The 21,362-nt window shown below is 37.4% G+C and overlaps 1 protein-coding gene across 2 annotated transcripts in view; it reads right to left on the reverse strand.

Annotated features, from left to right (window-relative positions):
- KIF15 (kinesin family member 15) overlaps positions 1-21,362 on the reverse strand; it is a 57,309-nt gene that overhangs the window by 14,387 nt on the left and 21,560 nt on the right. For both annotated transcript variants that reach the window (XM_074195876.1, XM_074195878.1), the window contains 14 exons: positions 21,043-21,252; positions 19,356-19,533; positions 17,648-17,789; positions 16,973-17,114; positions 15,456-15,653; positions 14,256-14,363; positions 13,756-13,861; positions 10,185-10,350; positions 7,342-7,492; positions 5,508-5,593; positions 4,860-4,929; positions 4,224-4,310; positions 3,082-3,186; positions 2,020-2,142 (listed from right to left, as the gene is read on the reverse strand). In XM_074195876.1, coding sequence (XP_074051977.1) covers positions 2,020-2,142; positions 3,082-3,186; positions 4,224-4,310; positions 4,860-4,929; positions 5,508-5,593; positions 7,342-7,492; positions 10,185-10,350; positions 13,756-13,861; positions 14,256-14,363; positions 15,456-15,653; positions 16,973-17,114; positions 17,648-17,789; positions 19,356-19,533; positions 21,043-21,252 — 1,872 coding nt within the window. The remainder of the gene's footprint in view (positions 1-2,019; positions 2,143-3,081; positions 3,187-4,223; positions 4,311-4,859; positions 4,930-5,507; positions 5,594-7,341; positions 7,493-10,184; positions 10,351-13,755; positions 13,862-14,255; positions 14,364-15,455; positions 15,654-16,972; positions 17,115-17,647; positions 17,790-19,355; positions 19,534-21,042; positions 21,253-21,362) is intronic.

The following is a 21,362-nucleotide window of genomic DNA, read 5'->3' on the forward strand; positions in this document are numbered from 1 at the left end:
TAATTATCTAGCTGTGTGGCCTTGGGCAAGCCACTTAACCCCATTGCCTTGCAAAAACTAAAAAATAAAAAAAATTAATATCAACTTTCAAAAAAAGTTTTGAAGTCAGTCACAAAACCAAATCTTAGCTAATGGAGAGAGAAGGAACTGAAGATGACCACAAGGTGACCACTGTCAGAAACTAATATAAGGATTCCAGGAAGTCTAAGGAGAGAATGTTGCTTTTCATTTTTTTAATTATTAGGAAAAATCAATTCTACTCTATTAAAAAAAATCCATATTAGTCATGTTGCAAAAACCAAAACAACTCTCTCATGACCCCAAAATAAACATGAAAAAGAAAGAGACACAGAGTGAAAAAAAGTATGCTTATATCTTCATGGAGAGTTCATCAGTTCTCTCTCTCTCTCTGGGGGTCAACAGCCTTTCTCATTCCAGGTCCTTTGAAACTGTCTTGGCCATTGGCTTGATCAAAGTGGTTAAGTCTTCCACGTGGGATCAATAGTACATTACTGCTGTCGTTGTGTACAATGTTCTCCAGATTCTTCTCATTTCATTTCACATCATTTCATGTAAGTCTTTCCAGGTTTTTCTGAAACCATCCTGCTTGTCATTTCTTATAGCCCACCAGAATTCCAACACAATCATATACCACAACTTGTCTGGCCACTCCCCAACCCGGGGGGGGGGGGAGCAGGACAGTCCCTCAATTTCTAATACTTAGTCCTTCAAAAGAAGCTGCTATTTTTGTACATATAGATTCTTTTCCTTTTTCTTTGTCATTCCTACTCTTAATTACATTGACTACTCTAGAGAATAGCATACCAGTTTCCTATATGTTGAAGAAAAAACTCACACAAACCAAAATACCTTCTTCTCTCCCCCAAACCACTAACTCTTAGTTGATCCTGGTGCTACCTCTTCCAAGTCTACATTTTCCTTATATTTCTCTAATATCTGTCTTTCTATAAGTCCCAGGTCTGTGCTTTCTTTCTTGCCCATCTACTTAACAACTCCTTGTCCTGGCTTCTACCCCACCATGACAATGAAATTTAGCTAATGCTAATCATGGCCTCTGTTAAGTCAAATCTGAGTCTCAGGTGATGGAGAAGAGAATGCTGGAATCAGGAAGACCCAGATCAAGTCTGGCAACCCTGAGCAAGGACATCCTCTCTGTCTCAACCTTCTCATTTGAAGAGGGAAAATAATAGCAGCACCCTCAGAGAGGTTTAAATGATAGAAAGCACTTTGTAAATCTTTGAACTCAGGTCCTCTTGACCCCTGAGCTGGTGCTTTATCTACTGCATCATCTTTTGCCTTTCACTTTGCAAACCTTAAAGCATTTTTTCATTTCTTTTAAAAATTTTTATTTAAGGCAATGGGATGACTTGCCCAAGGTCACACAGCTAGGCAATTTTTAAGTGTCTGAGGCCGAATTTGAACTCACTCCTGGATCTATGACTATCTTGTCTCTGGTCATTCCTTGCTCTTTCTAGATTCATCTCCCCTAACAGGTTTTGGCTTTCTACATCCCTCACCTTAAATCAAACGTTTCCTCAAATCTATATTTCTAGACTAACCTCCTGGTCTGACTCCCGATCTATGTTTTCTGTTGCCTATGGCACATTCATACAGATAACCCATCAAAAGAACACTAAACAACAAAAGGAAAACTATTTCCATCAATGACATAAGAATTTAAAAGTGCTTTTAGAGCCACTATTTTCTTTATCCTCCAAATGTGATCTAGAGCCACAGAACTCCTTTTAGCTATGCAAGAAGATTCTGGATCTTTCTGACTCTGAGGGCAGAACTCTACTCACTAGGACATCTTGCTTCTCTTGTTTAAGGTGATAAATTAACCATCAAAATATTCAATTCCTAATATAATCAAAGTTAAACATTTCTGAAAAGGGGGTGTCTGGTTTAAACTGCTTAAGTTTTACTAATAATAGCTGAAAAGATTGGCACATATATTATAGGTAATCTAATAAAAACACCCAACATATAAAAATTTACCTCAATATCATCAGATAATTTTCTTGAATCAAGGGCTTGTTTCAGTTCCATAATCTGTTGTTCTTGTTTCTTTAAATCTGCTTTACAGTCATCTTTTTCAGTCAAGGTAGAGTTATATTTGCACTGAAGAACAAAATGCTATTATTAATAAAACCATTTATCTGAACATAACACAAATTAAATGATATTGTAACAAGTCATAAAATCCAGCCTGATGACTATAATAGATTACCATCTATCTGATAAAGCGAAAACTTTACATATTTCACAGGTAGTGAGAAAATGAGACATTCTCTATGGAAGGCAGGTAGGCAATGTAATACAAATCTTGAGAGCCCTAAAGAGCCAACAGAGAGTGATTTGTGAAGTCAATGCAGAGGAAAACTTCTTGATATCAGATGACCAGAGGGTAGCTAGGTGGCTCAGTGGAGAGAGCACTGGCCCTGGAGTCAAAAGTACCTGATAGCAGATGACCAATGAGGGTGTTTTCCTGTACTTAAAAGTCAGTACAGGGGCAACTAGGTGGTGCAGTGGATAGAGCACTGGCCCTGGAGTCGGGAGTACCTGAGTTCAAATCTGACCTCAAACACTTAATAATTACCTAGCTGTGTGGCCTTGGGGCAAGCCACTTAACCCCATTGCCTTGGGGAAAAAAAAAAATCTAAAAAAAATGTCAATACCTACACTGTTATCTTATATGCTACCCTCCCCCAATAGGGGCTATGGGCCATTTCTTTTTTTGACCAAAACTATAGTTTTCTCCTGGCTTACTTGTATGAGTCACATAATACAGTAATCCTAGTCTTAAATACAGATCTTTGTGAAGTCTACATATTAGTAAAAACCATAGATACAAAGTTTTGGTTAGGACACAAGCAAGAAATGCAGATGAGAAGACTGCTGAGGACAGAGGGTACAGTCCATTCTAATGAATGACATTATAGATCCATCAAAGAAAAATAAAGAAAATAATAAGTGATAATTTTCCATGTATAGAATTGGAATAAAGAAATCCAATCCAATTTAACATAATGATTATATCTTGGTCACAACAGAACTTACTGTAATGTCCTCCAGTTCTCTCGTTAACATATCTATACTCCCATTTTTCTGACTAACAGATGCTTTCAGGTCCTGGATTTGATTCATGAGATCAGTAACAGCTTCCTAAAAAGGATAGAAAAATATCATTGCATGAAATTCATTCATCATGATTTATTAATGGTAATGCCTAGGAACCTCCGATTCTGAACTGCCTTTCTAATTTCATTGCATTTATATCTCACTTATACTTTATACTATTGTGCCTTGATGCATACCAAGGTTTCATAAAGTTTCACAGAAGTTCCTTAACAGTGAGACTGCACAGACTAGGAGAGCTTACCCAACTGCCAAAATCAGTACATTTGTCCACTTCTCTCATTGACAACTTAATTATTAGTACAAGTCAAGGTTTTGATCTTCCTGATCCTTACTCTGGAAACTGCCTCCTTCTTCATTCTTCCAGTGAAGAGAGGAGTAATGTTTTTAATAATAATGAAACTGGCTTAAAGGATTAAAGTCATATGACCTGCAGGTATTGGTGGGTAAGCTGACTACTCTCAGGTCTCAAAACACAACATCTGTAGTGCAGCTTTGAGAAGACAGAATAGCTAACATTTTTTCACGGTCTTTCATTTAAGCTTCAATCAACAATCATTTATAAAGTGTCTGTTATATGTCAAGCACAGGGGATTCTAATCAAATAAATAAATAAATAAAATAATTCTTACTCCAAAGCAGCATTTGTTTTCAGCAGGGTTGACAAACAAGTACATATCTATGTGGATTCAGAAAAAATATTTTAAAAAGAAGTCCAAAGTAGAACTAGGAAGTAGCTGGAGAGGGAGGAAACTAGTGGCTTTGTCTACAAGGAAGAGAGGGATTCTTTGAGGTGGCTGGGATGAGGTGGTCCATTTCAAGCCCTTCCCCGGGGTGGGGAAGGAGAGAGGGGGAGAGAGAGGGGGGAGGGGGAGGGAGGGAGGGAGAGAGAGAGAGAGAGAGAGAGAGAGATATTGTGCAAGAGAGTGCTGCAAGGAGCGGAGATTGCTGATAGGGCTGGAATGCACAGAGGAGAAGCCCTTTACAGTGGGTCTGAAAAGGTGTAGGGTACTGGTGTGCATTACATGCCAAGAAAGATACAAATTCACCCTCAACCTTCTTACCTGGTCGGCAGCCTTAGTTTTTTCCAGAGAGGCAATGGTCTTCTCAGCTGCTGACAAGCTCTGTTCTAATTTCTCTATTTTTGCTCTCTGGGGAGGGAGAGGGAAAAGATAGGTTCTTTTCAGAATTTAAATTTTCCTCTCGGATAGAGCACTGTATTTGCATTCTAATTTAAAAGTACAAACAATGTTTTTAGAATCCAAATCCATCTACAAAGTTAACTAATAATAAAACAAAGAATATTGGTTCAGAGATTCAGTTGTGATCAGACAAATATGCACAAAAGGGAATTCATTTAAGAGACCACAGCTACATGTTATATAGTATCTCTGAGTCACTGAAGGCAGCAAGACAATTTAATAAAATAGAACACTGAAAATCTTATTTCTAATCTTCTAAAGCACCCTCCCAATAAACCTATTAAAATCACAAAATCTTGGGGCAGGTTGGCAGCGCAGTGGATAGAGCACCAGCCCTGGTGTCAGGAGTACTTGAGTTCAAATCCGGCCTCAGACACTTAATAATTGCCTAGCTGTGTGGCCTTGGCCAAGCCACTTAACCCTGTTACCTTGCAAAAAATAAAACCTTAAAAAAAAATCACAAAATCTCCAGAAGAGATGTAATAATATGCTAGTTACCTGCTGCTCACACTTAGCAATTTCTTTCTGTTTCTCCTGTTGTACTGAGTCAAGAACTTCTAAGAATTTCCTGAAAGAGAAGAAATATATTTTACAAGTGACTTATTTCAAACAAATACTCTATGAATCTATAAGCACTCACTACTTAAAGAGCTGATTTTAAGTTAGATCCCCATTATTTTCATGATATAATTTATTTCAGATCATATAAAGATATGGGGTTAGAGATAGACATTTTATCAATTAATGTTTTCAATTTCCTAAAATACAATTTTGACAATTTAGAGAAGCATAGACTACTTGAGACCTAATTATTAGCAGTTAAACTTTTTATTTGATTTTTAATTTCTTCTTTTTTTGAAAGACAATAATTGAGTTAAGTGACTTGCCCAAGGTCACACAGCTAAGTAATTATTAAGTGTCTGAAGCTAGACTTGAACTCAGGTCTTCCTGACCAGTGCTTTATTCAATTGTGCCACCTAGCTATTTTTAATTTTTTTTTTTAACAAAGACAACAATGACTAAATGGCAAATATTTGACAAATTGAGTTTATTCAAACTTTAAATGTTTAATAAAAAAGACCTAACATTTATTTGCAATATGATATCAGAAATAAAAATTTAACAAAAGTATTAAATAGTACTTACTTAGAATTATTTTCTTTGTCTTCTTCCAACTGTGATATCAACTTGTTATTACGTTCCTTTTCTGTTTCTAAAAGCTCTAACACATTCTAAAGGATACAATTTGTAAAGTTTAATTTATAGGCATATTAACAAAAATAAAATCTATTCAATCAATCTGCATTTTCTGGTGCCTATCATGTGCAAAGTAAAAAAATTAGACAAAAGGAAATACTTCTAAGATATTCTTTATTGAATGGGACTTCAGCTGGGGACTGTCTAGATATAGAAAACAGATTCTGGGTCATAAGCAACAAGGCACCATGTATAGTAATTAAACCATGGGGGGGGGTCAATGAAGGTTTTCAAGTTGAGATAAAAAAACAATTAAACTAGTCAAAGAGTTAAATGAAATATAATCCCTCATGTTCAAGAATTTCAGTAACTTAACTTCAGATCTGTAAATCAGTTTTGTACCATCAAGTGCTTATTGGACACTTCCAAATGGATGTTCTGTCGGCATCTCAAATTCACCAATAACAAAATGGAACTCATTATCTTCTCCAACAAAACTTCCCCTCTTCTTAACTCTTGTCACTTTGGAGCAGGATTTGACTTCCCTCATCTTCAATTCTCCTATCTAATCAGCTGCTAAGGCTTAGCTATTTGCCTTTCAGTTCTTACCTCAACCCACTGGCCTCCATACAACTGTCAAACTGATATTCCTAATGCACAGTTCTGACTCTGCTGCTTAAGAAACTCTTATAACTCCACAATGTCTCTAGGATAAAGGATCAACTCCTATTTCACTTTTTCAAGTTCTCCTTCACAATCTCCATATAACTAAAGGGGTCTTTTGGTTGTGCATCTTCCACCTTTTGGCCTTCACTCTACGAATCCCAAAGCCTGGAATTAACTTCCTCCTCCCTTCCACTTTGGGACCCCCAAATTCCTTCAGAATTCCTTCCTGTAGGTACTAGTATTTTCCCTTAGGAAGTCACTTTGTATATATTCTATATTTCAATTTTTCATGGACATGTTTATCATAGATAGACCCCCTCAGGTCTTTTAGAGCAAAGTCTTTCTCATTTCAATCTTTGCATTCCCAAGGCCTGGAACACATAGGTCCTTTATATTTGCTCAGTTATAGTTATTAGCAGCATGAGGATGTATCAAAGACAATACAAGTGGCTATGCTTGCCTTTCCTTCTAATCATCAACCTTTCAAAGCCCTTCAAAGATGAGAGCAAGAAATTAGCAGAGGAAAACCTTGCTTAGAAAATCCCATTGGATCCATTTTCAACTCAGCTATCATGTTACCTTGGTCTTTCCCTGTGTATGCTCTATTTATTCATATAGCCATAATATTTCTATTCATTTTCCAAGTCCCCTGGGAGGCTAATTTTATACAGGATTTATATTTGATGTGACAATTTAGTTTAAAAATTCATGGCATTTGTGTGCAAGGCAATACAACATGACCTCTAAATGAATATGGTAGCATCAATAGTGTCTACAAGAGCTCTCTGAAATGGTTCACCCTTAAGAGCTTGGCAACGTAAGACTTCCACTTTGAACGCTTTGGAGGGACACTTCAGGAAAACTGTATATTGACAAGGCTTTGCTTTAATCACACTCCTGTTAATTGGTGCATTTTAAGAGTTTTCAAGTTCACTCACATCAACCATGGTTGGAATAACTGGTTATCAAACTAATCTAAAACCCAAACTGACAATAACAAAAGGACAAGGTGGGGGGTGTGTGTGAATGCCAATTCTCGAATGAGACTGAGCAGTATAGATAGATTCTGCTCCCATCCTCAGAGGCGATTAATAAAAAACAAAAGCATAAGCCTTACGCTGAGTTCAGCTCTCAGAGTTTCATTGGCCTCTTGGCTGTCCTGGAGTTCCTTAGAAAGCTGATCAGTCTCAAACTTCATCACTTCCTGGAGGTTATCATAGGAGTCTTGCAGGCAGGCTTTTGTTTCAAGCACCTTTTCATGCTCTAGTCTTCATTGTGAAAATATTGTGACAATGTTAATAAGGGACAATCGATGTATTTTAATTATTCAGATTACTTAGGGGCATATTATTTTCAATTTAATTGCTCCACAGCAAACACAATTCAAGTTGGATGGCACCCAATAATTTTGCTTGAATTACAATTTTAAAAATATCTCAACTCCATCCAATTACTCTGTGCTTAGGGAAGAGCTGAGAGGATAGAGCCTGAATCATTTTGAGAGAGCTATTTCCACTACATTCCAGGAAGAGGATAAGCAAGGAGTTCAGCTGAGAAAGCCAGTTTCCTTGCTACCTCTCTGGATTGTTGTTTCATTAGTGACTTGTCTTACAAAATAGCTAGGTTTATAAAAAAAAATTGTTTTTTAAATTAAATTATTTAAATCACCAAGCATACGGTGTGCTTACTACTTAAAAGAGAATCCTGGATGAAACAAAGAATTTTTTATTATCCAAATTAATATACTTTAATAATAGTTTCATTTACTTACTTATCTGGAGTTCCCTTAGCTTAAAACAGCCTTTGAATAATAAAAATAAAATCTCAAAAGTTTATACACTTTTCCACTACAGAGCCCTTTACATCTTCATTCAGAACCTACTTGGATTTACTTTTATTTCAGATTCAGTTCTAATAAGGAATGTTAGAAAGAAAAAAAGGAGAATTCTACTAAACAAAAATACATTGACAACAGCATAAAGTAAAACAGTTGACAGATAAACAGAGATGGTGATAAAAAAATTACAAAAAAAGCAGACATCATTTGAAAAAGCACAATACTATGGGATCATTTAACATAGAAGCCCAGAAGCTTGGAAATCTTAAAAGTCCCTGAGGGTATTACTACATGTTAACAATTGATTTTTGTAATATGATTCTGAGTCATCAAGCAAAGGTTGCTTTAAATTAAGGTAACTACATTATGTTTAAGAATTAAACCAAGAAGATAGGTAATACTTAAAAGTCCTCTATTCAAAATCATTAATACAATGTTTGCTTGATTCAAACTTAAGAGTAAGCTCCAGATTTGTCACCCGATGCCCTCTCAAAGGAGAACACATCAGCATGATGGAACAGAAGTTGAAGGTCACAGGATCAGACTTAAGGCCCAGAGAACTAAGTGGACTTGCCCCAAGGTCACACTGACAGTGTCAAAGCAAGTATTCAGATCCAGGTCTCCAAAATCCTGCCTGCTGTTTACTCTACTGGCTAAGAGAATCAGAGATACAAAGTAGGAAGGGACTTGATTAGTCAGTCTGACCCTTTGAGAGTCTTTTACAGAGACAAGTTCACAGTGATGTATTAAGTGACATCCCAGGGCCTCTGACCTCAAATTCAGTACAAAGCATGGCTGTGGTTATAAGAATGCTTTGACTGAGTTATATGGGAACACTGACTTACAACAGGACTCCAACAGTGAATAGAACCCACTTTAAAAAGTGAAGCAAATTTTGCTTTAATTTAAAGTGTATTAAATTCACTGTTCTGGAAATAAACTAAACATAATTATTATGTCTTTAAAAAAATTAGATCGGTTCCACTCACTGTAACTCTAGTTTCATTCTAGTTTTACATTTATTAAAATAAAATTTCCTTTCTGGTTCTTTAAGCAAAACATGCACAATGAATAAGGGGTTATTACAAAAGGCCTCAGAAAGTGGCCATGAACTAGGGTTAGCTATATTTAGAAATACGTGTTGGGCAGCTAGGTGGCACAGTGGATAGAGCACTGGTCCTGGAGTCAGGAGTACCTGAGTTCAAATCTGGCCTCAGACACTTAATAATTACCTAGCTGTGTGGCCTTGGGCAAGCCACTTAACCCCATTTGCCTTGCAAAAACCTTAAAAAAAGAAAGAAAGAAAGAAAGAAAGAAAGAAAGAAAGAAAGAAAGAAAGAAATACATGGCATCTAGGGGGAGAGGAAAAAAACTCAATACAACAAAATGTGAAATGATCACAAATAAGAAATTCTGCCCAATTCATTACCTTTCTTTCCTCATAGAACCACTGCCCTAGTTTAGGTCTCTGACTTGCACTACTGTAACTGCCAAGTTTCACTCAGTCTTACTGTTTCCGGTTTCTCCACTTTTCAATGGATCCTCCACATAGCTGCCAAACTGACATCTCACCCTAAAGCACAGCTCTGGCCCTATCAGCCCCTTGCTCAAGGAGCTTCCTCTTGCCTCTAGAATAAAATGCACCCTTCTGCTTGGCTTTTAAAACCTGTCCCAGTCGGCTCCAGACTACCTTTCCAGGATGAAGGTACCCATCCCTCTTGAAGCTTCTACCTTTTCAGGCTCAGGACTTAGAACAGTTGTACTCTTGGATTCACAATACAAACTTAGGCCAATGTACTGCAGGAAGTCTCCCCATTTCAAAGAGGTCCCAGGATACCCAGGTAGGAAGTAAGAGAGCTGCAACTCTACACCTTCATATCCTAAAGCCAGGCATCCTTCTACCCCAGTTGGCTCAAAGCATTGGTTCCTGGGTGCTTTCTTCAAAGTAAGATAGCAGATGCAAGAGACAGGGAAAAGACAGGAAGCCATGGAAACAGTTGAAATGAACAACAAAACGTTACCATTCAACTTCAAGTCATTTACAGACAAAACTCTACCTGACAACTCTACACATAATCTCTATGGTAAACTTTGGATTATTAGTCATAATAAGAACACCCTACCTGACATTATCTAGTTGGAGCTGGACATCCATGTGCTTCTGGGACAGCTGGCTGAGCTCTTTTTCCTGATTTTCTTTTAATGAGTTATATTCCAATTTCACTGAAGACAGCTCCTTGTCTGCAGACTGAAGAACTATTCGCAGGTCACATATTTCACTTGTCGTGTCTAAAAACAATATTATGTTTATTTTATTTTTTGTTTTTTGAAAGGCAGTTTAAGTGGCTTGCCCAAGGTCACACACCTAGGTAATTATTAAGTGTCTGAGGCTGAATTTGAACTCAGGTCCTCCTGACTCCAGGGTTGGTGCTCTATCCACTGTACCACCTAACTGCCTCTACGATATTAATTTACCTTTACTAAAAATCTATTTTGATACCACACTGTGGCATGGAAGTGACAGTCAATAGTCAACTACCATTGAGGAAGTGCCAACTAAGGCCCTTGCTAAGCCCTAGGGATATAGACAAAAACCATGCAACAACTATGTTAAGGAAATAGTGAAGGAAAATAAGGGAAAAGGGGAGATAATCTCAGAGTAAAGTAGGACTTGAAGGAAACCAGGGGAAGTCAGGAGGAAGAGATTTCTGAGAAAGTAGTTTTTAAAAATGAGTAGATTCTCCCAGAAAACACCAGGGGACTATAAAACCCTAAGGTCCCACATGGGCCTGACTGGGTGCTTATGGTCTGCAAACTAGCCAGATGAGAGAGAAGCTCATCAGAGGTATGTGAAAAATCTGTGATCTCCCTTGGTGGAGGAAGCATCCATACATCTCCCATCAAATTTATACATTCCTGAAGTAATTAAATGAACTCAATAATTTAACTCATTATGGCAATAATCAAGGATGTCAGCAAAACAAAACCTTCCCCAAGTATTGTCTTTGTTGAATATGAAGTTCATCAGTCCATAACCTAATACACCCAAGAACTCCAAATATCCCCCTTTTTCTCCTTCTGGGCAGGTGATTTTATGTAGGTTTTCTTTTGTAAACGCTCATTCGTTATAAAGAGATAAAGCCAACCTGCCCTTTTAGCATCAATTAACTGACTGATTTACTATGGACCACTGTGCTAAACATGGGGGCTACCAAAGCAGAAAACAGTCTCTGCTCTCCAGAAGTTCACAGTCTGACAGACAACAGTGGAAGGCTAAGATCCAGACAGGACAGACAGGCTAGGCTCAGAAGGAAGGCACTAAAATGAAGGGGGACTAGGTAAGGCTTCTTTTAGAAAGCTGGATCAGAACTGAGATTTAAAGGAAGTATAGGAAGCCAGGAGACCAAGATAAGAGGGGAGAGCATTCTAGCAGTGAGGCCTTGCCAGTGATAAGGCCAATGTCTCTGGATCACAGAGTGTGTGGAGGGGAGTAAAGTGTAAGGAGATTAGAAAGGTCAGAAGGGGCCCATTTATGAGGGCATTAAAGGCAAAATAGAGGAATTTATATTTGATCCTGGAGATAATAGGAAATCACTGAAGTTTATTTGTTTATGTGAAGATGTGCATGGGGAGGGATGGGGAAAAGAAGAAGGAAAGAGAGGAGAGAGAGAGAGCTGGCTGGACTGGTGTGATCAAATTAAGAAGGACTGCAAAGGAAGAGAGTTGAGTTAGGGAGACCAACCAGTGGCTGATGACACTAGTTTTTACATAAGGTGATAAGAGTCTGCCTCAGTGTGGTGGCAGTGACAGAGGAGAAAAGGCAGTCTGTAGGAGACATGTTACAAAAGAGCATGGCAACCAATAGGATGGAAACCAACATGGGGGATAGAACGACACCTAGGTGATGAACTTTGGTTTAAGGTTTGCAACCTGCTTTAAGAATATCACTGCATTTGATTATCTTAATGACCCTATGGAATAGCTGAGTTGGAAGTCATCTGTACAAGGTCCCAGGGCTGGAGCATCAGAGGCAGAATGTTCTCCCAATCCTTAAGTTATGATACCAGTACTGAGCCAGAAATCATTTTATATGAGAAAACAGCACACATTCATTCCTAACACCAATTTGATGAAGGACACAGAGTAAGCATTTATTATCATTTCATTTTGAAGAAACTGAGGATCAAGGATCTGACAAAAGTCAAAGTCACAGTAATTGATGAAATCCTGAATCAAATCCAGATTTTTTGACTCCAAATCGATTGGTCTCCCATTCTTAGCTCTCTATCCACTCTAATACATCTTCAATACAAAGGTCAAAATGATTAGGACACTCTAATGGCCAGAGCCTTGAGGATCCTCTGAGAAGCGCCTTCACAATCTGGCTTCTACCCACTCACACACTGAGATTTGCCCAACTCTGGGACTCCCAAGTACCTCCTAAGCAATTCAAATGAGCTTGGTCTAATTATTTGCACAGGAAAAATCAAGCTGAAAAAAGAATGTCTACTATCCAGAATAATACATCCATAAACTTTAGATGGATACTATAGATGAAAAATTAAATAGGTTGGCAAAGTAGACAAAGAAAGAAAATGATAATGTTGGAAGTGCTACAGGAAAGCATTGATGATGCTGGTGGAACTGTCAACTGGCTCAGCTATTCTGGAGAACAGTTTGGAACTAAGGGCATACCCTTTGATGCAGCAAGGTCACTACCAGGCCTGTGACCTAAGGAACTCAAAGATATAAGGTTCTATATGAGCATTAATATTTACAGCAGCTTCTTGTGACAAAGACACGAGATGTCCATCAAGTGGAGAATGGCCAAATAATCTAAGGCATATGAATATAGGGCGCAACTAGATGGAATAAAAGATAGAGTGCCCAGTCTGTAGTCAGGAAGATTCATCTTCCTGAGTTCAAATCCAGTTCTAGATATCTAACCCTATGTAAGTCACTGAACCCTATTTGTCTTAGTTTCCTCATCTGTAAAAACAAGTCAGAGAAGGAAATGGCAAACCACTGCAATAGCTTTGCTTTTTTTTTTGCAAGGCAATGAAGTTAAGTGACTTGCCTAAGATCACACTGCTAGGTAATTATTAAGTTTCTGAGGCCAAATTTGAACTCAGGTTCTCTTGACTCCAGGGCTGGTGCTCTATCCACTGCGCCACCTAGCCTCCTATCTTTGTCAACCTAAAAAAAAAAATCAAGTGAAAAATTAACTAGGCTTAGAAACGAAAAGGAGATAGGTAGTGGCAGCATGTAGGATGGAAGCCCCTCAAGTTCCACAAGACAAGATGACGAATCACAGACAAGAAAGCACAGATGGGTCGCTCTCTGTGCCACTGGAAGGAGTACTAACATAAATCATTGCAGCAAGCACAAAAGGAGAGAAGACTCAAGAATTCACACCCCACATCTTACAAGCACTTTTCAAGGGAACACAAATGTTTTAAATTGTGACAATGTTATTTTCCCCTAAGTGTTATATTTGCAAAAATTGCTTCAAAGTATGTACTGTGATTACGCTTACTACAATCAAAATATGAGTAGTCCAAACCTCAGCAAAAAACCACAGACAGATCACATAAGTTAATAATATTCCCAGTAGGAGACAAAAACTCACAAGATTTGAATACAATCATATAAAATAAAGCCAACCTCAAGAAGCATTAAATTACCAACACTCACACTCATATTTTCTGTGAGCATCTTGAAGTTGTTTTTCAAGGGAACTCAATTGTGCCAGATACTCCTGCTGCTGTTTATGCCACTCAGTTCTTTCTGAAGAGAAGAGCTTTGGGAAAAAAGTCAAAGTTAAGAACGAGAACAGAGGCATGTCAAATCATATCTAAAATAATTCCCTACTTAAAGAACCATGTTTTAAGGTCTTCCAAGTAATAAAAAAAAATATGGCCTTAATTACATTTGAATTACTGCAGAAAGAGATAACTAAAAAAAATTTAAATGATTCACATTTTTTAATTGTGAATATGGAAAAAAGATGGGGAGGGGCAAAAATCATTAGTACTATCTGATAATTCATGGTAAACTGGAATTTATTCTAGCAGTCATATATTTGTTTTGTAAAATTTTAGATGTCCATTTCTTTATTTTCTCCTTTGTGATGTAATTTATGCACATTTTATTCTCAACATTCTTACGTTATGATCGATTTTCTACAGTTGTACCTCTTGTGTTTGTGTGGAATGATGCTCTAATTTGTCAATATGCTGTTGAAGCTTCATATTTTTACTTTCTTCTTCATCCAGCTTTGTCTGAAGAACATTCAGTTGTTCCTGAAAAGGTGACGAAAAGTCCTCTCAGAGAGGAACACAAACCAGTGCCACTATGATGATTGGGTACCAGGGGCACCACAGAACACAGAATCCAGAGTCTGGAGTTAGAAAGACTCCAGAGGTCAAATCTAACCTCATTTACTAGCTGGGTAAGCTTGGACCTCAGTTTCCTCCGCTAAAATGGGAATGATACTGCCCAGAGTTGTAAGGATCAATTGAGATAATACTTGTAAAACCTGGTGCTTACTCACTGTGTGTTTTCTTCCTTTCCCCGTACCCCCACTGGGAAGAGCAGGCCCCAAGGGGCAACTATGAACCACCCAGATCCCAAGGGACGCCCAAGGTCTCACTAGGTGCACACATTTCCTGTTCAGCTCTCTCTCCCTGACACCGACCCCCCCACCCAGCTCCTCATCAGAGTCCCAACTCACATCACCACAGGCTGGAGAAGCTGGATCAATCAGTTGTGCGGCATAGCAGCCAAGCCCTACCCTTACCCATGGTCCACTGTACTTTACCACCTGTCCCTCCACTGAAATTCTACCACACTGCCATCTTCATTAGAATGTGAACTCCTAGAGCAGGGGTCGGCCTTCATTTTCTATTCTATCTATAGTGCACCCTTCTCCTTCCCTCACCACAACCTAAACCACAAGTCCAACATAGGCAAAGGTTCACCTCGTGGCAGGAAGAACCCAAAGTGTTTCAGGATCACTGGTAGTCTTTTTCAACATTAATTTGGCAAAGCATCAATTTAAAAAAAAACTGCTCACTTTAGAAAGTTCTAAATTTACCTATATTTTCTAGAAACTTTCTCTGAAAGAAGGGAACAAAGCCTGAAAGTTTCTGTGGCAATTGATTTGACTCAAGTTATTAGAGTATAAGCAAATGGAAATGAGCAAAACACACAAGAGCCAAAGCAATCCTTTCATGGGAAACTGTACAACCTCCTAATTATGCTACATTTAATATAACCTTTAAATACAAAACTAACTTGAACACCATATGAAATTAAAGAGATTAAAACTCAAAAGAAATAAAGGACTCCAACAGAGAACAGCATCAGTATCTCTTTTTTAGGCTGTAAGTTACCTGAACCACTTTGAGCTCCTCAGAAATGGCTTCACAAGCTTGTTCATTCATCTCAGGAGGAATTGGTTCGTTTAATATATTGGTGTCCAAGTCATTTGTGTTCTGTGAGTCCATGGAGGTAAAGTTCAGGACTTCAGGACTTAGTCGAGGCACTAACCGAGACCGAAGTTGATACGCCTTTGTTGGAGTAGTTATATTCTATTGCAAAAATGATTATGAAATGTAACATTAGAACATTTTACTATCATTATTTAAAAATTGTGTGATGAGACAAGATTTGTGTCTCATGGGTAAGATACATTGGATGAAGGTGGGCTAGAATTGGCTCTAAGGGAAAAAAAACACTTGATTTAAAAGACAGTGCTTGGTAAAAATTGAAAATCATTAGACTCTTCCTCCTCCTCCTGTATTTCTCTGCAGTCATTGTCACTCATTCCTTACTTCTGAATCTGACCTTTTGTTGACTTCTGATTCCTGTTTCCTTTGGTTTGTCTTCCCTGCTCTGAGCAATCCTCCTTGATTTTCTAAAGGTGTTTGATGTCCTCTCCTCAACCCCTTTGGCCAGACAACTCCAAAGTCTTTTTTCTTCACATGGCCTCAACAGCCACCTCTACTCATGATCAGTGAGGATGCCCAGGTTGACACTTGTGGTCTTGATTTTCCTCTTTAATGCTCCAGTTCTGAGCTTCGAGAATCTGTCATCTTTCTCTCTTAAACATGCACAAGACTCAGTTCAAAGGGTTTCTTTTTCCTTCACAATTTCTGTCTCTGGTTCCACTAGTCATCTAAATCTGCCACATTCAAAATATTAGGGGTAAATTTAACATTTCCTATTTTAGCAAGATTTTAGCAAGGTTACTTTCTTGTGCACAATTTGTGATGTGAATTGACTTCAATTCAAAAAGCATTTGTCAAGGATCTACCACATGATGTCAGCCACTGTGCTAGACACCAAGAGTCTAGACAAATAGGAAACAATGCCTGTCCTGAAGGAACTTACATTCTATTGGGAACTATTAAAAATTAGTTTGAAATATAATTTTAATGTTGAATATAACTTTTGACTAAATAACAAAAAAAGGGAAGATAAAATCCCCACAACAATTATAAACAGAAATAACTAAGGAAAACAAAAGATTTTAACAAAATCTTTATCCTTGTTGATTGAAGAACCAACTTTTAAAGGGATGTAGCAGAAAAGTCAATTTATCTGAAAATATATCCTCTTACACCTTTTACTATGCTCAAAATGCCTCAATTTTCCTGACATTTTTCTCATTCATCTTGCATGCTAAACTCCTAAGTTTTGACTTTGAAAAGCAGTTGTCACAAACTCTACATGCTTTCCAGAACCTTCCACTTTAAGGTCTTCTTTTCCTTCCATGTTGACCAGGCTGGGGTGAATGTATGCAGTGAGTAGTTAAAATGATCAGTGACATAGCCAGTAGGATGAGGAGCTGACGATGGAAGAAAAGGATGACTTCAGCAACCCCTGTCCTTCCCCTCCTGATCCCTACCTTTAGTGTCTCTGCATGGATCTTATTCAGCTGAGATACTTCCCGGCGCTTGGATGCTTTGGTGGCCTCTAAGATGCTTTCCAGATTCCGATTTGCTTTGCGCAGAGATTGAAGCTCTGACTCCAGTTCCAGCTGCCTTTTCCTGTTTATACATCACTAAAGTGTTAATGTGCTTATTTTACTGTGGTTTATGTGACCAATGTACTCATTAATTTTTTAAGTCATAATTTTCCTTTACAAAATGGAAGTCCTAAGTCTGAAAATCTACAATTTCGACAGTTGAAAGGATAGTAATCAAAACAAGCTAATTTTAACATATAAATTCAACATTTAAGTTTTTTAAAGACAGCACTTTTAGGCCATATAAAAACTTAAATTATAAAATTCAAGAAGAGTACAAATGTTAATGCATGCATCTATCTTACTACAAAGGCTTGTCAAAGCTGGACCAACCTATCCTGTAGAGTAATAAAGAGCTGGTAATTGGTCAGTACATTTAAATTGTGGCAAGACATGGTGAACATTATTAACATTTAAAGTGAGATAAAGGATCCTAAATCCAAAAGACTCAACATTAAAATTGCTGACATACATCAATATTAGAAAAAAGGCCTCCTTATTAAAATTCCATTGGATAAAAGTATGGCTAGCTGTTTGTATGAAAGTACACCTTACTTGGTGAGCTCTTTGAATTCTTCATATTCTTGCTTTGAATTACTCAATTCACCCTGGGTGTGCAGAAGTTGTGTTCTGAGCTTCTCTACAGATGCCAAGGAGCTGGATTCTGAGGAAGTCATCAGAGGATGTCCTTGCTGACCTGAATAACAATAGAGCAAAAGCATAGAAACGCCTAACTACTAAATTGTTAGTTAAAATGCAACATTTTCAATACTTCTGTCAGCCATTCAGGCTGACAATATTTATTGATCACTCCCTAATTGTAACACACTGTGTCCTATGTTGGAAGGGAAATATGGGAAGGAGAGGTAAAATCAGAAAGTACATTTCTGATTTTGAGGAGTTTATAATGTATTGGAAGCCCAGGACATGCTCAGTATGTTTAAGAGCAACAGGGGAAAAAAGAGTAAAAGGAAATACAAGATGAGATGACACAGGATGGTAAATATATGATTATACCTGGAGGAAGAAATAGGTAAACAGGCATTTCTCTGAATGGAGAATTATTAACAAAATCTATCATCCAAGGACAGTTTTGGAAGCATTTGGATTTAAACTATGGACAAAAAAGCATTCATTAACGAACTTCAAACAGTTGTGTTATTATTACATTCCACCATTTGTCCAATGTGCTTCTGAGACCATAAAAGGCCAACAAAACACGGGGCAAGAAGGGTCATTGGAGAAAATCATTGATGACATTTATAAAAGTGCAGTTTCAATTTAACTGAAATACTGTGATTTTGACTTGTACCTTAGGATGGATAAAGTCTAGAAAAGAGAACCTAAAATGATCAAGGGTGAAGAGGATTTATTGAATAAGAAATTTTTTTTTAAAAAAATTAGAATTTCTCATAAAATTTCATCTTTAAAAAGTAAATTTAAGCATCAATTAAACTCCAGAATATTAAAAGATACCTCTTGAGACTTGTAATAAATAGTTTTAGAATAAATTATCATCATACAGTGGAAATAAACTTATGAAACTCTTTATCCAAGGAAATTCTGCAAGTAAGAAAATACAAATATATTCAAGAAAACTTTAAGCAGATTGCTCTTTAAAAGATTATTCTGAGGAATCCCAGAAGGGTTTGGGCTGTGTTTTTAAGCTTCTGAATTAGACAATGAAAACAACAGAGCACGTGCTGAGTGGTGGTGGTGGGGTGTGTGTGTGTGTGTGTATGTCTGTACACTGTAATTCAGCTGACTGGATATCAGTGTGATCCAAGATGATATCTCCGTCCATGGTCTCATGCACGGTACAGGTCTAGTTCTGTGTTCTCAAAGATTCTGCCAATAAAAATATAAACCCTGGCATGTTCTACCAAGTGGGAAAAGTTTGGAGCCTTAGCTACTGGAAACCAAGGACGTGCCCAGTGACATCTTCATTTCCACCTCCTGGCACCCCTAGCTTCTTTCAGGTTCTGCTCTTTCTACTGGGCTATTTAAGCCATTACTATATGATTTTAAAGAAAATGTGTTTTAGTGTTTAAAAGAACACAAAACATGTAAAGGACATAGTCATTTCCACATGTAGAAAATAAAACACGCAAAAAATAGCACTAAAAAAGCTAAAGTTAAGAGCAAAGCACGAAAAATATTACAAGCACCCTTTAGAAAACATGCTACTTTTACACTGAAAATTCCTATACTTCTGTTGTATAGTATTTTTTAGAGCCTATTGCCCCCTCTCCTTTGTTTTTACCTTTATCATTTTGTTCTGTGCCAGAAATTTCAAAGAAAGCTTTCTCTAAATTTGCAAGGCTCTGTGCATCCATTTCTTGGACTCTTTTCACAGATTCTAAGGATCGAAGTCTCTTGTTCTCTTCCCTGAGGGAATGGTTTTCCATGGCATACTTCACAATACGAGGGTGCTGCTCTATCTGTGAGACAGGGGGTTTAGAAAGATATTACATTCTTATTTATAGAATACAATTTTCTAAACAAACACGTTTGCTGAATTTAAATCTCCCAGAGAAAGTCTAAGATGCCTTTGGGGGAAAAAAAGGTTCTAATTATTAATCCTACATGTGAGTAATCAATCAATTGTAAAGGCCTACTTCTCCAGTTTTATTTTTACAAAGGAAAATGCACTAATCATTTTGACACTGACAATTACACATTTTTACTTTTATTTACAATAATTAGGTTCTGCTACTTCATAGCTATGAAGGTTTGAAAAATACAGTATTTTATTAGTGCAATAAACTGCCTACCTTCTATGAAGTTTTTCATTTGACTTTTTGAATAATAATTCCCCTGATGACTGAGATGTAATATACAGCAAGAATTTATTATTTTTTATTAAGAGCAATTTTGTTAAATGACTATGGAGCTGCCCTAATAAAGTTAGTTTCTTAATTATCTGGTTAGTGGATTCTATCAAATTATATTTCATTCAGTTTATTCCCTCCCACCCCCACAATGTTTTTTAATTCTGAGAATTTTTTCTTTCTTTCAATATATTCCTCCCCATTGAGGGGTTTTCTTGTCAGGGAAAACACAATTTCCACTTTTTGGAAATCACAGTACTCAACTGAGTTTACTCCCAGAAGTATTATCTCAAGTTTTTTTTTTTCTTCAAACTCTTAGGTGTGTCTAAAAGTACAGTGCAAGGTTATAAGGCCTAGTATAAATCATGTAATCACTGTCCTTAGCAGTAATGCTACTCTGGAGAAAACAGCTAATCTGCTTTTAATTTCTCACTTCAAGATTCATTTAAAAAAAAAAAGTTGAATTATGTCCTACTCTCACCCAAGTTAGAAAGTTTTAAAGCTGTATGGAGGATTAACTTGGGTTAGGGAAATTAAATCAGAGGCTTAAGTGTGTAAGTCAATTATCAGTATTAGCACTTCCAAGTCCTTTGAAGCATTAAAAAAAAGTATAGTCACATAGCATTTTCTGTTTTTTGAGAAATCCAGTACAATCCATTATGTATCACATCAATTTCTACCTCAGATTCATTTAATCTCTAAGGTTCCCCCACTCCATACAAAAATCCTGTTAAAGCCCTACAGGTTTGGTAGAGGGTGCAAATGCAGTCTAGAACAAAAAATGTTGGGCAAACAAGTTATTTAGGAATGTAGGAATTCCCAACAGCAGGAGATCTGTAGCTACTACTGGAGGCCATGGGTGCATCTTTGTGGCCCATTGCCTTTGCCCTCCATCTTGGCTGGCAGAGGCAGTCCCACTGGTACTACTCATCTCTTCCCATTTCAGATTAAGAGAGACTAAAGAAAATCTTTATGAAATAAAGTGGCTTACTCAATAAAATTCATGGAAAAAAATTATTACACCAAATCATGCACCAGCCTGCCTGCCACATCTTTACTTTATTTGTGTTTCATGAGATCCTTGGCTCTCAAAAAACATTCCAAGTAATCCACACTTACTTGTTCTTGCAGAATCTGAATCTCTTCCCTTAATTCATGGAGCAGCCCACTCTGTTCTTCTGGCAGAAAATTCCCTCTTGCTTCTTTCTGGAGTTTCTCTAAGCGTATTATATGATCCTCTCGAAATTTAACGATCATTTTATTGGATTGAATGAACTTTTCCTTCTTGACACTGAGATCTTCCAATTGTGCAACTTTTTCTAATAAAGACTTAGGAGATAATTTAGCAAAATTAATGACATATGAACCCCTCTCAACATTTCTTTTTTTTTAAGGTTTTTGCAAGGCAAATGGGGTTAAGTGGCTTGCCCAAGGCCACA

Source organism: Macrotis lagotis, chromosome 7 (assembly GCF_037893015.1).
Source record: "Macrotis lagotis isolate mMagLag1 chromosome 7, bilby.v1.9.chrom.fasta, whole genome shotgun sequence".
Lineage (NCBI taxonomy): Eukaryota > Metazoa > Chordata > Mammalia > Peramelemorphia > Peramelidae > Macrotis > Macrotis lagotis.